At 44.4% G+C, this 24,739-nt stretch overlaps 2 protein-coding genes across 6 annotated transcripts in view; one reads left to right on the forward strand and one right to left on the reverse strand.

The window, feature by feature from the left end:
* Positions 1-11,412, reverse strand: part of LOC112214302 (signal peptide, CUB and EGF-like domain-containing protein 1) — a 136,774-nt gene extending 125,362 nt beyond the window's left edge. For 4 of the 5 annotated variants that reach the window (XM_042298032.1, XM_042298031.1, XM_042298030.1 and 1 more), the window contains exons 1-2: positions 11,247-11,412; positions 9,185-9,307 (exon numbers count right to left, since the gene is read on the reverse strand). In XM_042298032.1, coding sequence (XP_042153966.1) covers positions 9,185-9,307; positions 11,247-11,334 — 211 coding nt within the window. In that variant the 5' untranslated portion in view covers positions 11,335-11,412. The remainder of the gene's footprint in view (positions 1-9,184; positions 9,308-11,246) is intronic. The other variant, XM_042298033.1, reaches the window with a different exon arrangement.
* Positions 11,413-12,169: 757 nt separating this feature from the next.
* On the forward strand, positions 12,170-22,805 carry LOC112214303 (sorting and assembly machinery component 50 homolog B). The gene is made up of 15 exons (XM_024372954.2): positions 12,170-12,350; positions 12,676-12,789; positions 12,921-13,022; positions 13,151-13,238; positions 13,422-13,528; positions 13,844-13,974; positions 14,526-14,613; positions 14,730-14,858; positions 14,974-15,045; positions 15,139-15,225; positions 15,344-15,414; positions 15,575-15,642; positions 19,278-19,424; positions 21,149-21,290; positions 22,112-22,805. The coding sequence occupies exons 1-15, from the start codon at positions 12,330-12,332 to the stop codon at positions 22,155-22,157; spliced, it is 1,413 nt and encodes a 470-aa protein (XP_024228722.1). The 5' UTR covers positions 12,170-12,329; the 3' UTR covers positions 22,158-22,805.
* The last annotated feature ends 1,934 nt before the right edge of the window (positions 22,806-24,739 follow it).

A 24,739-nucleotide genomic window follows, 5' to 3' on the forward strand; every position in this document is an offset into this window, starting at 1 on the left:
TCCGATGTCAGAATGGTTCAGATAATAACTACAGAACGAAGCCAACATCAGTGTGAGCTTTGGTTGCGAATAGTATGAACTTTGAACTCTTATTCACTACAGAAGTGATACCTCCTAGCCGTTGAGTTAGCAACAGCAGCTGCAAACAAGGGTTAGGAAGGAACAGACAGAGTATCCCGTCTATCACCCAATGACGTTACTACAACGTATCCAATTGACAACCAGTAACATTCTTCAAAGGACTTGGTTTGTCAACACGGCCTTCCATCTACCACCAACCTACTGAAGCGCAGCTCAGAGTAAATATTTATTGCATTTTCCTTTTCCAAATGGGCGGTAATTTAGAATGCATAAGATACTGTATTTACGATAGCACAGCTTCGCCCTTTGTTCCTCAGTCTTCCTGCTCTTTCACTCAAACCCAGCCCCATTTCTTTTGTGTAACAAGCTGTCATATCTGTTCTGCCCGCAAGGGATGTTTTCCTTTATGACATAATTTGTAATCAAGTTATGATTAATTATGTGTATGTGTAATTCTGTGTGATTAGTTAGGTATTTAGTAAACAAATAATTAAACCCAATTTTGTATTGCTGATTCAACTTGTTAGTCAGGGTTCGTGAAGATAACCAAGAATTTACAACTTTCAGATGAGACTGAATTAAGGTGACGATTAATATTGACTGCTATTGATGTAAAATATTACTAGGTCTTTAAGAGTTTATTCGGAAGATAACAGCTCTATAAATGTTCTTTTGTGGTGCCCCGACTCTCTTGTTAATTACATTTACATGATTAGCTCAATCAGGTAATATTAATTACGGATAAATTATTTTATAGAATAGCATGTCATATCACTTAGTCCGGCATAGCCAAAGACACGACACCCCATACCATGATGCTGCCACCACCATGCTTCACCGTAGGGATGGTGCAGAGGTTTGGCATTCATGCTAAAGAGTTCAATCTTGGTTTCATCAGACCAGAGAATCTTGTTTCTCATGGTCTGAGAGTCCTTTTTAGGTAACTTTTGGCAAACTTCAAGCGGGCTGTCACGTGCCTTTTATTGAGGAGTGGCTTCCGTCTGTCGAAAGCTACTATAAAGGCCTGGTTGGTGGAGTGCTGCAGAGATGGTTGTCCTTCTGGAAGGTTCTCCCATCTCACAGAGGAACTCTGGAGCTCTGTCAGAGTGACCATTGGGTTCTTGGTCACCTCCCAGACCAAGGCCCTTCTCCCCCGATTGCTCAGTTTGGTTGGGCGGCCAGCTCTAGGAAGAGTCTTGGTGGTGCCAAACTTCTTCCATTTAAGAATGATGGAGGCCACTGTGTTTTGCTGGGCCTTCCCCATATCTGTGCCTTGACACAATCCTGTCTCGGAACTCTCTCGGGCAATTCCTTCGACCTGATGGTTTGGTATTTGCTCTGACATGCACTGTCAACTGTGGGACCTTATATACAGTTGAAGTCGGAAATGTACATACACCTTAGCCAAATACATTTAAACTCAGTTTTTCACAATTCCTGACATTTAATCACAGTAAAAATTCCCTGTCTTAGGTCAGTTAGGATCACCACTTTATTTTAAGATTGTGAAATGTCAGAATAATAGTAGGGAGAATGATTTATTTCAGCTTTTATTTCTTTTATCACAGTCCCAGTGGGTCAGAAGTTTACACACACTCATTTAGTATTTGGTAGCATTGCCTTTAATTTGTTTAACTTGGGTCAAACGTTTCAGGTAGCCTTCCACAAGCTTCCCACAATAAGTTGGGTGAATTTTGTCCCATTCCTCCTGACAGAGCTGGTGTAATTGAGTCAGGTTTGTAGGCCTCCTTGCTCGCAAGCGCTTTTTCAGTTCTGCCCACAAATTTTCTATAGGATTGAGGTCAGGGCTTTGTGATAGCCACTCCAATACCTTGACTTTGTTGTCCTTAAGCCATTTTGCCACAACTTGGGAAGTATGCTTGGGTTCATTGTCCATTTGGAAGACCCATTTGCAACCAAGCTTCAACTTCCTGACTGATGGCTTGAGATGTAGCTTCAATATATCCACGTGATTTTCCTCCCTCATAATGCCAGCTATTTTGTGAAGTGCACCAGTCCCTCTTGCAGCAAAGCACCCCCACAACATGATACTGCTACCCCCGTGCTTCGCGGATGGGATGGTGTTCTTCTGCTTGCAAGCCTCCCCCTTTTTCCTCCAAACATAACGATGGTCATTATGGCCAAACAGTTATATTTTTGTTTCATCAGGCCAGCGGACATTTCTCCAAAAAGTACGATCTTTGTCCCCATGTGCAGTTGCAAACTGTAGTCTGGCTTTTTTTATGCCGATTTTCGAGCAGTGGCTTCTTCCTTGCTGAGTGGCCTTTCAGGATATGTCAGTTTAATTAATCAATTTTAGAATAAGGCTGTAAGGTAATAAAATGTGGAAAAGTCAAGGGGTCTGAATACTTTCCAAATGCACTGTACACCTGTGTGTGTCTATAGATGGCTTGCATAATGTCTTCTGTTTTTTTCTTCATCAAACAACAGCCCAAAAAAGGAGAGAGAGGCATACAAAGAGAGAAAGAGAGAGAGAGAGAGAGAGAGAGGAGAGAGAGAAAGGAGGGGAAAAGTGGTAGTACAAATCTGTGCTCTGCCCCCTGTCGTTTTACTGTGGATATAGATACTTCAATCAATCAATAAAATATCAATAAAATCAATAAAATATCTCACTCACCATGTCATTGGATTTAGGTTGAAAGTTTGGTAAAAAACATTTTTTACTAAATTCCCTTACATTGATTACTTTTTTCAAATCCAATCAGTTTTCCACGTTGATTCAACATCATCACATTGAATTTGTTGGTAGAAATTATGTGGAAACGTAGATTTTTGCCCAGTGGGAAGGAGAAAGAGAGAGTCATTAATTTGCACCTCGTGAGAAGTGAGGCTGGATCAGGCCAGCCTGGCAAGACAAGACAAGGCAGGCGTGGTTTTACATAGGGGAGCAGGGTTAGAGAGCACCAGAGATCAGGGCAGGTATCAGGAGGGGGTAGGGTCAGGGTTCACACCTGTCCTGTGGCATGGGGTTAGGGTCTCGGGTTCACACCTGCCCTGGGGCATGGGGCTAGGGTCTGGGACCGAGGAGGGAGGATGGACATGGAGCCATGCCCTGTGCCTAGTTAGCCTCCAGCAGTGATCTCTTCCTGCGCTGGAGCTGTTGTTGACATCTGACAGCGGCGACCCCGACAGCTTCTGAACCGGGCTGCTCGCTGCTTCCGCTGCTTGGACACGCGCCGCATGTTTCCTAATTGTGACGGGGGAAATGTTGACGCTCAACATCTCATCAAGTGAATTAGGCACCTTCGCTGACGGGCCCGTGCCCCAAGTGAGCGGAGAAACATGCCCCTTGAGATGGGTGAGGAAGGAGAGAGGGGAAGAAGAGGAAGGAAAGAGAAGGGGGAGAAGTGGGAATGGAAGGGAGAGTGTCCCTGCTGTCCCCTTGATGTTTCAGTTGGACGGGTCCAGAGAAGTGTGTCCACAGGAGAAAGTCCTTAGCTCAGTGAAGGGAGATTTCCAATTATAACTGCAACAGCATGTGGAGGAGGGACACTTCACTACAGTGGATTGTGTAATTCCCTGAGCGGAAAAAGGAGATCTCTCAAATTCTTGGGGTTGTTTTACTTTTCGGGGCTGTTTAATTGTACCTGACTGAATTGCTGAGTAAGGTTTCTATAGGTCAGATGCTTCCACCATCCCAACTGACACCCTACAGTACTCCCTATTTGGTTTACTGCTTTTGACCACGGTACATAGGGTTCTGGTCTAAAGTAGTGCTCTATATAGGGAATAGGGTGCCATTTGGGACACAGAGCCAATACCAAAGTAAAGGAGACTGGGTATCAACCGAATTCTCTGAACCTCAGAATATCGCAACCTCTCTAGCTACCTATCCCTCAACTTCTCTGAAAACAAAAACCATGTGTATTTACCCAAGAGGTCGAATGACGGCACAAAACCAGAAATAATCCAAATATTATTTCTGAACCTGTAGTGCGTCATGGTTCATTACCAAGGCTAGTACAAAGATCCTCAGGACAGAAATAAGAAAATGTCCCCATTACTGACATCCAAACACCAACAAACCACAGACACTCATATGAGCAGAGGGCTGAGAGCCCATGCTTTGTGCCCAGTCAAGGCCAAGGGTTTGTGACAGTGAATTTCTGTTCTGATGCCCGTTCCAAGACTGAAGAACCAAGATTGAAAAAGTGTGTGTGTGTGTGTGTGTGTGTGTGCATGCTTGTATATGTGCGTGCGCGCACGTGAATGTGTGTGTGTCTCAGGTGTTGAGGCCTGTGCATGTACAGCTTATGGGTATATGAGCTGTATGGCATTGCAGCAATAACACCTCTCCTCTCTAATCTCTTGTTCTGTCAGCTCTGTGAGTGTATATGTGAGTCTGCTCTCACGCTCTTTTCTACAGAGCTATAGCTATATAAAGCCCCAGCCTACTGGAGCCGAGTCTGACCTGCTCTTCCAAATGTGTGTGTGTGTGTGTGTGTGTGTGTGTGTGTGTGTGTGTGTGTGTGTGTGTGTGTGTGTGTGTGTGTGTGTGTGTGTGTGTGTGTGTGTGTGTGTGTGTGTGTGTGTGTGTGTGTGTGTGTGTGTGAAGCAGCGAGCCAGTGAGGAGAGCTCCTGAGCAGTGACGGAGTAGCAGACACTGGGCAGACAACGGCCTAGTAATTGTCTGCCACCTCTCCCACAGAGCCTCCCGCCCGCAATATCTCACTCTCTTTCTATCTCATGAAATCTCTCTCTCTCCCTCCCACCCTCTTTCTCTGTGTCCTTACCTCCTTCACCCACCATCCATTTTCTCCCAGTTGCATCTATGCATCTGTCTTTCCAAATATATTTCTGTTTTTCCCTCCCTCCCTCCTTCCCTCCCTCCCTCCGTAAAGCAGGTCAGGTAATTGTTGCTGCTGCTGGGAGAGCAGACTCATGGCTCAGTCTCTATCTGTCTCTATGCCTGAATCGGCTACTGCTGCTGTTCTCTCCACCCCGGCATACAGGTGACACACACACACACGACTACACAGCTGAGCTCTGACACACACACACAGCCACACAAACACAGATAGTGACAACGCATGTTAGTATCTTCAGCATCACCAGGAAATGGTAGCCTAGATGTTCTACAGAGTAAAGTCAACTGTTTGACTATAGAGGACATGGGAAGAGAAAAGCAAAGGCTGTAGTGCTGAAACTCGTTTTTGAAAAGGAGGAGAGGATGAGTGCCAGGGACAAGGCCAATGAAAACCAATCAATTAGTCAGTAAATGACAAATGCTGAGCAAACATGGACAGGCTTTCACAGGACCCTGACAGCCCCGTGGCAACCAGCCCAGTCGACTCCTCTCTGTGGATTGTTGGAATAATCTACTACTGGCTGCTACTGATGAGCAGAGAACCACGTGACTGTTGAGTTATAGGCCTACTCAGAGAACAGCATGGGCCTATTTTCATCCACACTGAACTGATAGGCAGGAAAACAGTAATAGTCCTTTAGTTTCACACTGTCACTGAAAGCGCAGTTCTTGCTTAGTACATCAATAAATTACAATTCCTGTAGCAAAATAAGAATGATTCTCAGAAACCGGTTTCTCTGAAACCAGTTCTCATTTGTAGCAGTTTCCTTGGAATTAAAACGTCTCCAAAGCATTAACAACAGTAGGGACACATAGGTGCTATTGTCACGGCCGTCGAAAGAAGTAGACCAAAGTGCAGCGTGGTGAGTGTACATTTTCCTTTCATTTAAAATATCGCCAACAAACGAAGAAACAACCATGAAGCTTACAGGGCTATAGTGCCACTAACAAAGGTCAACTACCCACAATCAAAGGCGGGAAAAAGGGCTACCTAAGTATGATTCCCAATCAGAGACAACGATAGACAGCTGTCCCTGATTGAGAACCATACCAAAACGGCCAGAACATAGAAACAAAGAAACATAGAAAGCAAAACATAGAATGCCCACCCCACATCACACCCTGACCTAACCAAATAGAGAAATAAAACGGCTCTCTAAGGTCAGGGCGTGACATCTATACTGTAGATATACAGTAGCAACTTTCTAGATCAGCACAACTGTGATCATCATAGATGTGCAGTTGATGCCGCCTGAAACCACTTCGTCCAGCATTGCGAGGACAGAGTGATATGACCTTGTACTATGCATAACGGTTTATGCTCTTTCACATTGTCTCATTCTCCGGGTTGACAGCGCAGGGCCCAAAGTTCACATTTTTCCATAACGAGCCAGCAATATCAGCCCATGGAAAAATCTACAGAGAGCGGCATTCATAAACGCAAGATCAGATTTCAGAGGCGAGAGAGAGCAGCATTCTGAGGAGCAGCTTTAGAGAAAAGAGAAGGGTCTGCCTCGAGAGAAGCACCATAATCTGATAGGAACAATTATGATTCAAATACAATTTTGTGGTTAATTACAGGTAACCTGCAATAGTCTACGTCATTCAATAAATGCCTTGTAATAGGACATAAACGCTCATGCTTATAACACGTAATAACGCATGAAGAGTTACCGTAAATTCTACTGGAATGTTGAGTTATCAGCTGCAGACTACTGGGTCCCTCTCTGATAGAGTGTAGCCTTTCTGTCTTCCATCCTGAGGCATAGTCATTTCACAGGAAGTAGAGAGACAGCAGACGGAGAGAGAGAGAGAGAGAGAGAGAGAGAGAGAGAGAGAGAGAGAGAGAGAGAGAGAGAGAGAGAGAGAGAGAGAGAGAGGGGGCGAGCGAGCGAGAGCAGCTCTCTGCTCGTCCTAATGACTCTGTCCTCTGCACCACCGGGGTAATGTCTGCTGATGGGAAACATAGCCGGCCAATTACACAGCCCCTATCTAATCACAGAGGTCAGGGGTCAACTCACATCCACCATCCGTCTTCATTCTGTCACCCATTCACTGGACCTTACGCCTCGGTCCCACCGACAGCGTCTTTGCACAAAACGGTACGCAGCATCATCTGGATGTGTGTGCAACAAAAGTTCAACATTCACTTCCTGCTACCATCTACGCATACAGTTTGACACATGCGTTGGATAAATCCAACATATGCGCCACACCGAACCCACTGCAACTGCCTCTGCAACGCAACGCTGCAAGGCATCGGGGTGGCAGGTAGCCTAGTGGTTAAGAGTGTTGGGCCAGTAATCGAAAGGTTGCTGGATCAAATCCCTGAGTTGACAGGGTAAAAATATGTCGTTCTGCCTCTGAACAAGGCAGTTAATCCACTGTTCCCCACTAGGCTGTCATTGTAAATAAGAATTTGTTCTTAACTGACTTGTTAAATAAAGTTTTTTTTTAAAAGGCAAACACAGTGTTCCATTGGATATGTGTGATCGAGGCATTAATTGTGCTGTTTCAGTATGGGACAGGAGGACAGGACACGTTGGATTTCAGATACTGAGGCATACGCATACGTCATCAGTTTCTCCATCTGTGTAACACGTGCACACACACACAATTCAATCAACAATCGGGACAAATATATTCCCATCCAAATATGAAATACACCCCTCTTAGAATTTTAATTTAAAAAAAAACATTCATAAGCACAATAAATCTGTACACACAGACAGACAGACAGGTCAGCCCTCTGCTCAGACAGCTGTTTCACAGTAGGAGGAACATATCCCTAAAAAGACTCAACCTTTTGTAGTTTACTCTCTATGGACATCATCTAATATATTATTCTGGGCAGCTCAATCTGGTCTAGGACCATTGTGTTTCTGACTGAAGATAATCCAACATGTTGCAGAGCTGCCTGGTTCAATATCAACTTTTAGTACAGGCATTTCTAGCAATTCCAGGACGTCTCTCCAATGTCATAGTTTACGTCCAATGGCGGAGGACAGCCAATAGAATTAGACTGGGGGCAAATCGAGACAGAGCTATATCAAGTAGACCGCATTGCTGCCAATATGGACTTGCACGCAACTCAACAGACTCAGCAGACACAAAATGGTGGAAATAATAGTCAATCTCTCTTACTCCCTCTCTCCAAGCCAGGTGGGGGATTATATAGTCATATGTAGGAAGACCGACTCACACAGCCTGAGGCATTTGATAAGTGAGCTAATCAAACAATGACACAGGATCATCTCATTGTGTTCTACCCAGGATGACCAAATGAGAGGTATAGAATCTCTGAATGGGCAATATTCAGGTGAGTTCCTCAAACATAATACCTGAACTCTCTCTCTCTCTCTCTCTCTCTGTGTGTGTGTGTGTGTGTGTGTGTGTGTGTGTGTGTGTGTGTGTGTGTGTGTGTGTGTGTGTGTGTGTGTGTGTGTGTGTGTGTGTGTGTGTGTGTGTGTGTGTGTGTGTGTGTGTGTGTGTGTGTGTGTGTGTTTCAGGTGAGGGAGACTGGTACACAGCTGAGCAAACAGCAGAAAGTGTTGGATATAACTCACTGACATACACACAAATACTTAAACAAACAGGAGACACTTGAAAAGGCCTGAACATAGAGGCAGTGAAAACCTCTATATAAAAGGGCCCGTCATCACCACAATCTTCTCTTGCTCTCCTATCCTGGCTAGCTCTAGGGCCCAATATGACTAATGTATCGTTTTGTGTCCACGCTATTTGCCGTGGTAGCCTATAAGCTGAACTGGCGTTTGCGTGTGCGTGCATAGATGTGTTTCGATTGCATTTGTACGGCTAGACAGGCTAGGGTTGGGAGGGAGTGTGTACTGTGCGCTAAGCTAACTCTAGCTCCAGCTGTGGTGTGATTTGAGGCAGAAATGAGTGGAGGTGTGAATGCACAGCCAGGTGCTGCCCCCTCTCACCCTCACACCTTCCCTCAGTCCACTTCCTCCCAGTTAATTAAGAGCGCTGGCGGAGGGACTGGAGTCAGGAAGGGGGAGTTGAGGGGAGAGAGGGGGGGGGGGAGGAATGGGGGTGTTCCTGTGAAACAGCTGTAAAACCTGCCATTACTGCTAAGCCTGTCAGAGAGCAATAGGGGGCGGGTGGAATGAAGTGCGGAGAGGACAGGGGTGTGGGGTGATTGAGGATGATGATTTGGATCGGTGTGGCGGAAGGGAGGGGGGATGAATTAAGTAATATAGAGGGGAGTAATATCACATTGAAGTCATAATAAGACAATGTAGTGAAACTCACCTTCACACTGCTTGCCGTCTCCCTTGTACCCCGGCTTGCAGATGCAGTTGAAGGATTTGGGGGTATTCTGGCAGAGAGCATCAATGTGACAGTCATCCGTGCCTTCAGAGCATTCATCGGCTTCTATAGAAATGACACAAGGGACAACTGTAAACCACTGGTCTCTAAGGACTCATCAATAGGACTAAGTCTATAAAATAGTGATGATTTTGGTGAGAGGTGAATGGGTTTTGTACAACCTCCATCGAATGTTTTAACCCCGCTCTCTCAGGGAAAGCTCAGTCCTCTTGGCCAAATGCAGCTCCATCCAGATATATACAGGCTGGAAATATTTACTTTAAGATGGCAAACGTCCAAAATGTAAAGCTCCTCGTATAAGACAATAAACTGTCAGGGAGGGACATAGTGGATGGAGGGTGAGGTTTCTTAACTCTATAAATGATACCGGTAGGTTCTCTTGGATAACACGAAAGAGAACAAAACCAATAATAATTTATATGAATCAAATACCATTAGCAGAGAGGTACACTAGTGTATCAGGGCTTAGTGGATGCCTATGGAATACTGAGTGACAACATTGAACCTTAATTGATCAGGTCAATGTTAGAGAGTCACATCTGGGGACTCAATCCAGGGGCTTCAAGCAGGCTAATTACAGCTCATTCACAGACAGAGAAAAAGAGAGAGAGCACAAGTGTAAGAGAGAAAGTTGTATCTATCCAAAATTCTGTTCCCTTTCTCTCTCTAGTGCTGTATCTTGAACTGAGAAGCAGCTACCCTGCCTCCTGTCTTGCCCCTGCCCAGCTCAACGAAATGCAATGAAGAGACAATCAAATGTCATTACAATAAATATTTTTTATCAGGTGGATGACTGATTTATTTGCTCCCATGTGAGTGCCAGTAGAAATGAAAAATAAAGTGATAGGAGTAGGCAGCAGAATATAGCCTGTAAAACCTGGACTTGATAGTTCAACTGCCAGGTCTCACTGAGTTGTTGACAGTGAATAGAGAGAGATAAGGCAGGAAACTGTTATTGCAGGTTGACCATGGGACTATTATTATGAAATATCGTTGACTAATAGTTAAATAAAGCCCTCTCCGGTGCTTCAGTGCCCGTCCCAATATTGACTTCTCGCTCATCCATAGTGGGAGGGAGACAATGTGCGCCACTATCCACTGAAAGGTCGTCGATAAGCAGGTTGGGACAGACTCCTCTAGGGACCGCGAAGGCCACCTTTCTAACCCACGTCCATATGGATACCTCTGGGCAGGCAACTGATCCGGGAAATATGCTATGTATCAGCTCATAGGAGGGATTCTTTCAAGCAGAGGGGGGTGAAAAGATGCGTAGTCATATTTTTATCCACACAATTAAAACCAGTCCAGGACCTACTTGACAGATTGATCTACGACGGGTAAAACATTCAGATAGATATCAGGCGACGGACCTCATTTCTTGTTGACTCTTCTCACTTGTTTAACATTCAGAAATGGGAATTCAATAAGGCGAAACAAATACTGAACTTGAAATAGTGTTTAGAGTAATATTGTCAAAAAAATGGACTAACACGCCGTCTTTTATTGTCAGTCAAAAATGGGTGATAATGGTTCAGCTCCGCAAGGCCAAATGTAAACGTTTTTGCAGCCTCTGATTTATTTCGCGCGCATATCACATCACCATTTCAAAGGCTATTATAATTGCTACATTTGGCTTCAAATGTATATATTTCATTCACTGTTGTTGTGCAAAATCGGTGTTCAGCTATTTCTCCTTTCCATGCTGTTCAAATGATCCATCCTCAACCAAGTGTTTCTCAAAGGAGCATGTTCTCTCAACTATCTCAACTGTTATCTCAGTCCACAAATACTCTCCAATTAAAATGAATATAATCTACGTTAGCCTGTGCATTAAAGAAATCCACTACGTTTCACCTATTCTACGCTGTCATACACTGGTTTAACAGTTCAATAAACCATTAACAGGAAAAAAAATATATAGGCAGCACTAGCCTATCTTAAAAATATGTGTCAAAATTATTAAGAGAGAATGAGAGCTCTTTACCTGCGAGTCCAACATTCCCCATCACCTCACAAGTATTAATGAGGACGAAAAACAAACAAACGTCCCAGGAAAAACAAGCACTTCCCATGGTAAAAGGCGGTGATTGAATGCAGTTTTTTGGTTATGCGTTTCTTTGATAAGAGAACCGTTTTGGTACTGGCAGAGGCAGTAGAAGAGGACAGCGAGACCAGCGGAGCCGCTCTCTGATTGGCTTGCACGCATTTGAAGAGCGGGTTGGAGGTGTAGCGAGAGAAGAGAGAGAGAGAGAGAGAGAATAAAATTGGTTGCTTTGGTTCAATTGATTACTCAACGCCCGAGACCGCAACCAACCCAGAAAATCATTACACTTGATCAATAAATGTTTTCAGATATTTGTCACTAGCGCGGGGGGCAAATTGTCAGCAGAGGTCTCAATTGCCCATAATGGAACTCATCATGATGTAGGCCTATAAATAAGGTTATACATCTTCAAGTTACAATCGTGGTGAATAATAATGAGAAAAAAAGAGCTCAGATGTAGCTACGTTTCATGTTTTTCAGATGAGTTGTCCCGCAGGCGCTTATTTCAATAGGCTACATGCGTAGCCAGCCTAATGGGCAGTTTTGGGGCACTTCTTAGTTAGTTGTGGTGGGTAGGCATATTCTTGTCATTCTTTGCAATGCAATGTAAATACTTTGAAATAAATTAAGTCATAAGAAGCATACATCTGAAGGGACCAACATTATCTGTAAATATAATGCACGCAAGTGCAACTCCTGCACAGTATTGGACTTGCCACCTTCAGAGCAGGAACTTTACACAGGGCTGAAGTTTGAGTGTAGGGATACTGTCCTCTGCTGGTCTCGAGACACATTACGTCAGTGCGCTGGTTTTGTCCCGCCCACCTGTCAATGATAAAGGCACATGTTTGACCAATCACTGTGCAACAAAGCAGACTTCGCAAAGTGTCATGGCGTCTCCCTTGAAGGGGGCTTGGACCTGGAAAATCTAGCCATTGTCAGTAGTGTCTTTCTCCTCTAAATAGGCCTGTTAAAAAACATTTACTTATCAAACGGGATATTTTTCAAGACAAAGACGTCACCATGGGGACTGTCCACGCCAGGGTAAATCTTCATTTCTTACAACCACGGAACGTGGGGATGAAATTCTGCATGACCTCCCCGTTCAGTGTCTATTGTATGGCGGTGTACTATGGACGAACGCATAGGCCGTGGACTAGATACATAAATTACATTAATGGCGAAGAGTTGTATGACATGAGGCAAATTGTTATTTTACCATATTTTATGTAATGTTATGCAATATGGATTTTGTCTGATCTTTCAGCATGCTAACAAATGTACCACCTTGACAGAACGAAGCTAGCTAGGTAGCTATTTAAGCATGGTCATATCATCACATGATTTTTCTACTTTCTCGACACTTCAGAGTATGGACCCTCTCCCGATGCACGGGCGTGACATGGGCGTTCATCCCGACGACATGATTGAGGTGCAGGAGGCAGAACATGAGACTAAACAGGAAGTCCTGGAAAACAAAGACGTAAGCATCTCTTATCCAAGCTAACGTTACTCACATTACAAGTTGTTTGTCATCTCATTAGCAAAGGGAGCTGAGTAAATCATTGATCACCTAGTTGGAATGGATCCTGAGAATCTGGCCCTTCATTGCAGGTCGTTGTCCAACATGTCAACATTGAGGGCTTGGGCCGAACGAAAGAGGATCTGCTGGGCTATGAAATCTCAGAGGTCTTCGATGCTAAAAACCTTATTGATGTAAGTATGAGCACTCTGGACTCCACATACTTGAACATGCACACATGACCTACATACACACTCTGAAATGTTCCCTCATTTAAGGGGAAACATCTGTGGTTAAAAGCAGTTTGTTGGGTCTTTGACAGGTCATGAAGAAGTCTCATATTGCCAGACAGAAATTGCTGCGTCTGGGCATTTTCAAGGAGGTGGAGGTCGTCATTGATACATCAGATGGTACAGTGTGCGCCCATAAACGTGTGTGTGTGTGTGTGTCTGAAACAATACCACAACCTATCTCAACCATGAGATGTTGCCAATATGAAAGGATAACCAGTAAATAGATATTTGCGTCACTGGAGAGGAGCCCTCTGTTAGTCTAGCTGTGGTCACGGTCTGTTTTGGTCTACCCCCTCCCAGGTGCGGATGCGTTGCCCAATGGTCTGGATGTGACGTTCGAGGTGACAGAGATGAAGAGGCTGACAGGCAGCTACAACACCATGGTCGGCAACAACGAGGGCAGCATGGTGAGAGAATACACACACAGAAACACCACTCTCTCTCACCCACACACACACTTACAGGAGAGCTATAACAAAGCATCACACTATTGTTCATTGAAACCCCTGTCGCAGTGACCCAGGGAAGACGTTCCTGAATACAATCGTGCGATTATAGAGGTGATTTCCAGAATGTTTGCAGACAGACCAGTTAAGCAGCTTCTCAGCCTCATTTTCACTGCAAACACTTCCAAATAGGTGCATTGTGTGGTAATGTACGTTCAGACAGGTAGAACAGGGGTGAGACCCTGACTTGGGAGTAACATTGTCTCTGTCTTCCAGGTGTTGGGTGTGAAGCTTCCTAACGTGTTTGGCCGTGCTGAAAAGTTAACCTTCCAGTTCTCCTACGGGACCAAGGAGACGTCCTACGGCCTGTCCTTCTTCAAGCCCCAGCCAGGCAACTTCGAACGCAAGTACGAACAGTGAACACCGTTGTCCTTGCTCTCCGTGTCGATAAAAAATTTAAATAGCACTTGCAGGCCTCCCAAGTGGCGCAGCGGTCTAAGGCACTGCATCACAGTGTTGCGGTGTTACTGCAGCCTGTGGTTCGATCCTGCAGCTGACCAGTCGTCAGTTGAACGGTGTTTCCTCCGACACATTGGTGCAGCTGGCTTGCGGGTTAAGTGAGCGGATGTTTAAGAAGCGAGGCTTGGCGGGTCATGTTTCGGAGGACGCATGACTCGACCTTCGCCTCCCCCGAGCCCGTTAGGGAGTTGCAGCGATGAGACAAGATCGTAATCATGAAATTGGGGAGATAAAGGCGGTAAATATTACAACAACAAAATAGCACTTGCGGTGTAATGGCTGCCATTTTGTTTCAAGTTTGATTGTTTCCCTCAGTGGTCATATTGACAGTATGTTATGTTGCCATGGTGATGTATTTATAACCTTTATGTTGAACATAGTTCAGTAATGAGACAATCACTGATGGATCATGGCCCTGACAGGTGTTGTCTTGTTGCAGCCTCACTCTAAACCTGTACAAAGTCACAGGCCAGTTTCCATGGAGCTCCCTCAAAGAGACAGACAGAGGAGTCTCCACTGAGCTCAATGTAAGAGGACTCCTACTGTGTGTGTTTGTGTGGGTCTGTGTGTCTCACATTTGTTGTTTTCATTTTATCTGCCTTGAATTTCCACAGGGATAACTTTCTCTCTCACTCTCCTATAGTTTCCTTTGTGGAGGACCAACCACACTCTGAAGTGGGAGGGTGTGTGGCGGGAGCTGGGATGTCTGGCACGCAGTGCCTCCTTCGCCGTGCGAGAAGAGAGCGGGCACACCCTCAAGTCTGCCCTCTCGGTACAAAGCTCTTTGTCTCTCAGTTCCCTTTATCTAATAATCTTAACCCTTAATGATCTTCACTCTCAAAACAGCAAGAATCTGAGTCAATCTGCTGACGGTAGTTGTCTTGCAGCACACCATGTCCATTGACAACAGGAACTCTGCCATCTTCCCCAAGAAAGGTGCCTTACTGAGGATCAACCAGGTATGTTTGTGTATGTGACTTCCTCTGCATAATATACCACTGTAGATCTATATGAAGTGGCCATGCTGATGTGTGTTGTCTTGCCCTCTGTAGGAGCTGGCTGGCTATACAGGCGGAGATGCAAGCTTCCTGAAGGAGGACTTTGAGCTGCAGGTCAACAGACGGCTGGTCTGGGACTCGGTAAGGGAACACTACTCAGTCCCTAACCTGGGGGAAATAGCCAGGACAAATGGGAAGTGAATTATGGGTACCTGAGTGTTAACATGTCATATAACATGACCCTGGTGGCCTCTTTCAGGTCCTCTCCGCCTCTCTCTGGGGTGGGTGTCTCCTCCCCATTGGAGGTAGACCATCCTCCATCGCTGACAGGTAGGACCACTCCCAACAGATTCATGGCACATGGCTTTGATAGAAATTGCTTGGTAGCACCATTGAGTTAAAACTCATTCTGTGAAGTATTTATCATCGAGTGTTTAGGGGATGATTTGAGTGACATTTGGCCTGTCATTGACATTTCTGTATTGTCCAGGTTCTATCTGGGCGGTCCCACCAGTGTGCGAGGATTTGGAATGTACAGCATCGGCCCACAGAGCGAGGGTGAGGTCACGTGCTCTCTGTTTATTTGAACAGACATGTGTGGTGCACAGGTGTGGGTCAGTAGGAGCCCCATCTGAGGCCCTTCTGCTAGCCCCGGCTCGCTAGCTGTCTGAATCGCCGTGTCTCCAACCAGCCTCACTACTCACTGGACCCTTATGATCACTCGGCTAAGCATGCCTCTCCTTAATGTCAATATGCCTTGTCCATTGCTCTTCTGGTTAGTGATTGTCTTATTTCACTGTAGAGCCTCTAGCCCTGCTCAATATACCTTAGCCAACCCTGTAGTTCCACCTCCCACACATGCGATGACATCACCTGGTTTAAAGGGTGTTTCTAGAGACAATATCTCTCATCACTCAATGCCTAGGCCTACCTCCACTGTATTCACATCCTACCATACCTTTTGTCTGTACATTATGCCTTGAATCTATTCTATCTTGCCCAGAAACCTGCTCCTTTTACTCTCTGTTCCGACGTACTAGACGACCAGTTCTTATAGCCTTTAGCCATACCCTTATCCTACTCCTCCTCTGGTGATGTAGAGGTTAACCAAGGCCCTGCAGTGCCTAACTCCACTCCTATTCCCGGGTGCTCTCATTTGTTGACTTCTGTAACCATATAAGACTTGGTTTCATGCATGTTAACATTAGAAGCCTCCTCCCTAACTTTGTTTTATTCACTGCTTTAGCACACTCTGCCAACCCGGATGTCCGAGCCGTGTCTGAATCCTGGCTTAGGAAGACCTCCAAAAACCCTGAAATTTCCATCCCTAACTATAACATTTTCCGACAAGATAGAACTGCCAAAGGGGCGGTGTTGCAATCTACTGCAGAGAGAGCCTGCAGAGTTCTGTCTCACTATCCAGATCTGTACCCAAACGATTTGACCTTCTACTATTAAAAATCCACCTTTCCAGAAACAAGTCTCTCACTGTTGCCGCTTGCTGTAGACCACCCTCTGCCACCAGCTGTGCTCTGGACACCATATGTGAACTGATTGCCCCCCATTTATCTTCTGAGCTCGTGCTGCTAGGGGACCTAAGCTTGATGCCCTCAATCTCACACAAATTATCAATGAAGCTACCAGGTACAACCCCAAAGCTGTAAACACGGGCACCCTCATAGATATCATCCTAACCAACTTGCCCTCCAAATACACCTCTGATGTTTTCAACCTAGATCTCAGCGATCACTGCCTGCGTCCGTAATGGTTCTTCGGTAAAAACGACCACCCCTCATCACTGTCAAACGCTCCCTATAACACTTCAGCGAGCAGGCCTTTCTAATCGACCTGGCCCAGGTATCCTGGAAGGATATTGACCTCATCCCGTCATTAGATGATGCCTGGTTATTGTTCAAAAGTGCCTTACTCACCATCTTAAATAAGCATGCCCCATTCAGAAAATGTTGAACCAGGAACAGATATAGCCCTTGGTTCTCTCCAGACCTGACTGCACTTGACCAGCACAAAAACATCCTGTGGCGTTCTGCATTAGCATCGAATGGCCCCCATGATATGCAACTTTTCAGGGAAGTTCAAGGAACCAATATGCACAGGCAGTTAGGAAAGCTAGGGCTAGCTTCTTCAAGCATACATTGTCATCCTGTAACACAACTCAAAGTTCTGGGACACTGTAAAGTCCATGGAGAATAAAAGCACCTCCTCCCAGCTGCCCACTGCACTGAGGCTAGGAAACACTGTCACCATGATAAATCCACTATAATTGAGAATTTCGATAAGCATTTTTCTATGGCTGGCCATGCTTTCCACCTGGCTACCCATACCCTGGTCAATAGCCTTGCAACTCTCCCAAGCCTCCCCCATTTCTCCTTCACCCAAATCCAGATAGCTGATGTTCTGAAACAGCTGCAAAATCTGTACCCCCACTAATCAGCCGGGCTAGACAATCTAGACCCTCTCTTTTTAAAATTGTCTCACAAAATTATTGCAACCCTATTACTAGCCTGTTCAACCTCTTTCGTATCATCTGAAATTCCCAAAGATTGAAAAGCTGCCGCAGTCATCCCTCTCTTCAAAGGGGAAGACACTCAAGACCCAAACTGCTACAGACCTATATCTATCCTACCCTGCCTTTCTAAGGTCTTCGAAAGCCAAGTTAACAGATTACTGACCATTTTGAATCCCACCGTACCTTCTCCGCTAAGCAATCTGGTTTCAGAGTTGGTCATGGGTGCACCTCAGCCACGCTCAAGGTCCTAAACGATATCATAACCGCCATCGATAAGAGACAATAGTGTGCAGCCATATTCATCGACCTGACCAAGGCTTTCGACTCTGTCAATCACCACATTCTTATTGGCAGCCTTGATTTCTCAAATGATTGCCTCGCCTGGTTCACCAACTACTTGTCTGATAGAGATCAGTGTGTCAAATCGGAGGGCCTGTTGTTCGGACCTCTGGCAGTCTCTATGGGGGTGCCAGAGGGTACAATTCTTGGGCCGACTCTCTTCTCTGTATACATCAACGCTCTTGCTGCTAGTGATTCTCTGATCCACCTCTACGCAGACGACACCATTCTGTATACTTCTGGCCCTTGTTTGGACACTGTATTAACTAACCTCCAGGCGAGCTTGCAGGCCAGCATCACTACTCTGAACGGTTCTGACTTAGAATATGTGGACAACTACAAATACCTAGGTGTCTGGTTAGACTGTAAACTCTCCTTCCAGACTCGCATTAAGCATCTCCAATCCAAAATTAAATCTAGAATTGGCTTCCTATTTCGCAACACAGCATCCTTCACTTATGCTGCCATACATATCCTCGACTTCGATGTCATTTACAAAATAGCCTCCAACACGCTACTCGACAAATTGGATGCAGTCTATTACAGTGCCATCCGTTTTGTCACCAAAGCCCCATATACTACCCACCATTGCGACCTGTACTCTCTCGTTGACTAGCCCTCGCTTCATACTCGTTGCCAAACCCACTGGCTCCAGGTCATTTACAAGTCCTCGCTAGGTAAAGTCCCACCTTATCTCAGCTCACTGGTCACCATAGCAGCACCCACCTGTAGCATGAGTCCAGCAGGTATATCTCACTGGTCACCCCCAAAGCCAATTCCTCCTTTGGCAGCCTTTCCTTCCAGTTCTCTGCTGCCAATGACTGGAAAGAACTGCAAAAATTACTGAAGTTGGAGACACATCTCCCTCACTAGCTTTAAGCACCAGCTGTCAGAGCAGCTCACATAACACTGCACCTGTACATAGCCCATCCAACTACCTCAACCCCATACTGTTATTTATTTATCTTGCTCCCCAGTGTATCTACTTGCACATTCATCTTCTGCACATCTACCATTCCAGTGTAATTGCTATATTGTAATTACTTCGCCACCATGGCCTATTTATCGCCTTACCTCCCTTATCTTACCTCATTTTCACACACTGTATATAGACTTTTTCTATTGTATTGTTGACTATGTTTGTTTATTTCATTTATAACTCTGTTGTTTGTGTCACACTGCTTTGCTTTATCTTGGCCAGGTTGCAGTTGTAAATGAGAACTTGTTCTCAACTAGCCTACCTGGTTAAATAAAGTTGAAATAAAATAAATAAAAGTTGCCCGGAGTCATGATGATGAAATGTAAGGGTTTACTTGTGTTACTGCAGGTGACTACCTGGGGGGAGAGGCGTACTGGGCAGGCGGGCTCCACCTGTACACTCCTCTGCCCTTCCGTCCGGGCCGGGGTGGCTTCGGAGACCTCTTCAGGACACACTTCTTCCTCAACGCTGGGAACCTGTGCAACCTCAACTACGGTGGGAACCCTGAACTTCATATTAGTCCATGTTCTGTTTTTCATTGACCCCATTAACTAATGATGAGTTACAGTTGAAGTCGGAAGTTTACATACACTTTGGTTGTATTAAAACAAACAACAACTTTGGTTGTTTTTCAACCACTCCACAAATTTCTTGTTGACAAACTATAGTTTTGGCAAGTTGGTTGGGTCATCTACTTTGTGCATGACACAAGTCATTTTTCCAACAATTGTTTACAGACAGATCATTTCACTTATAATTCACTGTATCACAATTCCAGTGGGTCAGATGTTTACATGCACTAAGTTGACTGTCGCTTTAAACAGCTTGGAAAATTCCAGAAAATTATGTCACGACTTTAGAAGCTTCTGATAGGCTAATTGACATCATTTGAGTCAATTGGAGGTGTACCTTCAAACTCGGTGCCCTCTGCTTGAAAAACATTGTAGACCTCCAAGTCTGGTTCCTCCTTGGGAGCAGTTTCCAAACGCCTGAAGGTACCACGTTCATCTGTACAAACAAATATTATGCAAGTATAAGCACCATGGGACCACGCAGCTGTCATACCGCTCAGGAAGGAGACGCGCTCTGTCTCCTAGAGATTAATGTACTTTGTTGCGAAAAGTGCAAATCAATCCCAGAACAACAGCAAAGGACCTTGTGAAGACGCTGGAGGAAACAGGTACAAAAGTATCTATATCCACAGTAAAATTAGTCCTATATCGACAAACTGACAGGCCGCTCAGCAAGGAAGAAGCCACTGCTCCAAAACCGCCATAAAAAAGCCAGACTACAGTTTGCAACTGCACATGGGGACAAAGATCGTACTTTTTGGAAAAATGTCCTCTGGTCTGATGAAACAAAAATATAACTGTTTGGCCATAATGGCCATCGTTATGTTTGGAGGAAAAAGGGGTAGGCTTGCAAGCAAAAGAACACCATCCCAACCATGAAGCACAGGGGTGGCAGCATCATGTTGTGGGGGTGCTTTGCTGCAGGAGGGACTGGTGCAATCAACAAAATAGATGGCATCATGAGTTAGGAAAATGATGTGGATACATTGAAGCAACATCTCAAGACGTCAGTCAGGAAGTTAAAGCTTGGTCGCAAATGGGTCTTCCGAGTGGACAATAACCCCAAGCATACTTCCAAAGTTGTGGTAAAATGGCTTAAGGACAACTAAGCCAAGGTATTGGGGTGGCCATCACAAAGCTCTGACCTCAATCCTATAGAAAAAGTGTGTGTGAGCAAGGAGGCCTACAAACCAGACTCAGTTACACCAGCTCTGTCAGGAGGAATGGGACAAAATTCACTCAACTTATTGTGGAAGGCTACCCGAAATGTTTGACCCAAGTTAAAAATGTAAAGGCAATGCTACCAAATACTAATTGAGTGTATGTGAAACTTCTGACACACTGGGAATGTGATGAAAGAAATAAAAACTCTCTACTATTTATTCTCTCTATTCTGACATTTCACATTCTTAAAATAAAGTGGTGATCCTAACTGACCTAAGACAGGGAATTTTTACTAGGTTTAAATGTCAGGAATTGCAAAAAACTGAGTTTAAATGTATTTGGCTAAGGTGTATGTGATCTTCCAATTTCAACTGTACTTACAGTACATACTGCAAATAAATGTTCAATTGTCTGTTTGTGCATCTGTGTGCATTCTGCCTCTTTTTGTGCCTCTTCTTACGTGTAAGTGTTTCCTGTCCCCAGGAGAGGGTCCAAGAGCACACCTACAGAGGCTGGCGGAGTGTGTCCGCTGGTCGTATGGAGCAGGCATCGTGTTGCGTCTCGGGAACATCGCCAGGCTGGAGCTCAACTACTGCATTCCCATGGGGGTTCAGAGTGGAGACAGGTACAACACACAGACATTTGGAGGAGCAGGTCAGACTCGACTCCTGTAGGCCAGGTCGCAGTTGTAAATGAGAACTTGTTCTCAACTGGCCTACCTGGTTAAATTAAGGTAAAATAAATCTAGCGCTCTAGAAAAGAGTGTGAGAGAAGACTCTCATACACTCACAGAGATGCAGTAGTGTTAAGTTTTAAAAAACTTGAAAGTACTACTTAAGTTGTTTTTGGGGGTATCTGTACTTTACTATTTAGACTTTTACTTCACTGCATTCCACTTTGCTCCATAGATTTTCCCTGACACCCACAAGTACTTGTTACATTTTGAATGCTTAGCAGGACAGGAAAATGGTCAAATTCACACTCGAGAACATCGCTGATCATCCCTATTGCCAAATGCTTCATTTGTAAATGGTGTTGGAGTTTGCACCTGGCTATCCGTAAATTTCAAAAAACATAAATTGTGCCATCTGCTTTGCTTAATATAAGTAATTTTAAATGATTTATACTTGTACATTTACTTTGATACTTAAGTATATTTTAAAACCAAATACTTTTACTAAAGTTGTATTTTATTGGGTGACTTTTTTTGCTTTTACGGTATCTTTACTTTTACTCAAGTATGACAATTGGGTTCTTTTTCCACCACTGCAGAGATGATAGAACAAGAGATGAGAGAGGAGAGGTGTTATTGCTGCAATGCCATACTGCTCATATGCTCTAAATAAACACACACAAGCCATAACACCTAGCTATACACATACGGCACATAGGTCCCAAAACTTTTTTCTTGGGCTCATCTTCCCTCTTTTTCCAACCCTGCCTCAGGATATGCGACGGCGTCCAGTTTGGAGCAGGAATCCGTTTCCTGTGACGTCATCACCCTGCCACCCGGGTCCAGCAGCAGAGAGCACGATGGGAGAAGAGCATTGTCACTTGTTATCCGTTGAGTATAACGCTAGCTGTGGGAGCCTACCAGAATGCACAGTCCTGGAGTGCCCTGCCCCCTTTGATATTAACCAATGATATCCACTATGTTTGCTGTGTTACTTTTCCACCAACCAATTACGTTTCTGGCCAAAGAGATTTGGGTGTATATCTCCCCTGCCTTCCAGGACTGCTGAATGCCCTATCCATAGGGAAGTGACTATTGGTTTTGGTTCTAGATTTATTTTACTGTGTTAGAACTCTTGCCAACTGATTTGTCAATAGAATCCTGTACATGCCAATATGTTGATGCAACAGAAGGGATCAAATTTAATGGGAGAGCATATAACCAGCACTTTGTTTTGATGACAGAACTCACTTAGCCCATGGAAGGGAATTGACAACTCATGTCAAAACGGTCAGTTCTGCTATTTGAGGTGTAGAATTGAGAGTTGACTCCCCCTCTCCACAGCAGCCCCTGTGAATCGGAGTTGTGAACCCCAAGTGTGACCCACCACCAGTGCTCTTACTGTTAGTCTTCTTTTTAATGTTGTCTAAGTTAAGTTACACAATAAATCACATTTGTTCACCTTAATCTTTTTTTGTGGTGTCTCATACACAGACACACATTTGCAATACTTTATTCAGATCCAAAGTTCTAAAACATCCTCAGACCGGCATTAATGACAGCAGTTACAACACACAGTGTGTCACATACAGGAGGGGTTAATTCTCACTAGCCAGTTTTATCAGCCTGCAGTTATTAAGTCACACTATTGGTATATAAGTCAACTCCTGATCTATTCAAAGGCTTGGAAGTGCACCCAACTGTCTACACTGAACTGCAGCATGCAGATATCCAAAGCAACTAGTGAACTTCACTGCATAGTCAACATTTGACTTACATTGTAATTATAACATATCAAGTATAATCTCATGGTAATCCATCTAGTTTGTACCGATGTAACAGTATAGCTTCCTTCCCTCGCCCCGAACCAGGGACCCTCTGCACACATCAACAACAGCCACCCTTGAAGCAGCATTACCCATCGCACCACAAAAGCCTTGGCCCTTGCAGAGCAAGGGGAACAACTACTTCTCAGAGAGAGTGACGTCACCGATTGAAGCGCTATTAGCGCACACCACCGCTAACTAGCTAGCCATTTCACATCAGTTACACCGACAATAACTAACCAATTCTACATTTAAATAGTAGGGGAGACTGACTCACTGATCTGTGCCTACCATGTAGCCTTGTGTCAAAGTTTAAAATGTCATGATGGAATTGTCACATGCATTGTTTAATTTGTCCTTCCAATCACTGTTCTTTTGTGATGGCTTCATTTTTGTAAAAAAAATCCCACTGATACATTGCCCTTTATCATGTTGAGCATGGGTGCTACGGAGGAGTGCCTTGTATTTCCCTCATGACATTTTAAACTTTGACACGAGGATACATTGTAGGCAAACAAGACATGTCAGATTGGGGTACTAAGATTATTTACAAAATGGGAATGGACAGTAGTACACTGTTATGACTATGACATGGATACAAACCAGTAATACAGTAAGTATCCCTTTGGAAATCAGCAGGCTTATAGGGGGCACTAGGGGTCAAAGGTAATAACACTGCCCAGATGACCACAGTGATATCAGTAGACATTTTGTGTGTGTGGGGGGGTGTTCATCCTTGCTTGCGCATCTCTTCATACTGAGAAGTAAACCTGTTGACCTTGGCATGGGGGAACCTGTGCCAGGCAGTTCAGTGTGGATCGGGGTAGAATGTTTGATCAGAGCTCATTCACTTTGGGAGTCACAGCAGCTGGTGTGTTCTCGATGATATAGCTTGGCAATACAGAGAGTAGGTACTGGTGTGTTCTAACAGGTGAACATTGAACCAACTGAGTCTGCCTACAATGGAAGATTATAATATCCTTTATGTTGAAATGGAGACTTATGATTGATTCTGCTTTACAAACTTGAATCTGAATTACAGAACAAATCACCTTGATACGGATACAATTGTCCTCGCTCATAAACAATACAAATGCATAATTCCTCATGTTACACAATTTCCACTCAGGAGAGGGCATAACTGTGGAGTGTTTAAAGCACCTTGTTGTGAATGTTTGGGATTCCTTCCACTACTATCCAGAGAGCTGTCCTGCTCTAGTTTTCCATCAGGGTGTTCAGCAGAGGTCAAAGTGTGTTTACACATCGATGGTTTTCCTGAGATGGAAAAGCTGTCCAGACCTGGGCCTGTAGCGAATGGATGAAATTAAATGAATGACTAAACAATCACAAAGTTACGCATGGTCTGTTATGATACTGTGTGTGGATTTATTTTATTATTATGATAAACATTGAAATAAACTAATACAGATCATTTTGTATAAAATGCACCAATCTAAAATAGTACATAATGGCTGCTATTTATATTTGATCACAATGGAATTACAATGTAAATGTAGCCTACTCGTCATAACCCATTCAAGAGGGGCGCTAGATGAAGGTTAAGCGTTTTTGTTT

Source organism: Oncorhynchus tshawytscha, linkage group LG15 (genome assembly GCF_018296145.1).
Source record: "Oncorhynchus tshawytscha isolate Ot180627B linkage group LG15, Otsh_v2.0, whole genome shotgun sequence".
NCBI lineage: Eukaryota > Metazoa > Chordata > Actinopteri > Salmoniformes > Salmonidae > Oncorhynchus > Oncorhynchus tshawytscha.

What these genes read in the sequence shown, in the direction of transcription:
- LOC112214303 (XM_024372954.2), top strand. Translation starts at nt 12,330, where the DNA reads ATGGGGACTGTCCACGCCAGG. An exon ending in CCCTCAAGTCTGCCCTCTCG is followed by an intron (nt 14,859 to 14,973) that starts GTACAAAGCTCT and finishes GTTGTCTTGCAG; the next exon opens with CACACCATGTCCATTGACAA. An exon ending in CATCGGCCCACAGAGCGAGG is followed by an intron (nt 15,643 to 19,277) that starts GTGAGGTCACGT and finishes GTGTTACTGCAG; the next exon opens with GTGACTACCTGGGGGGAGAG.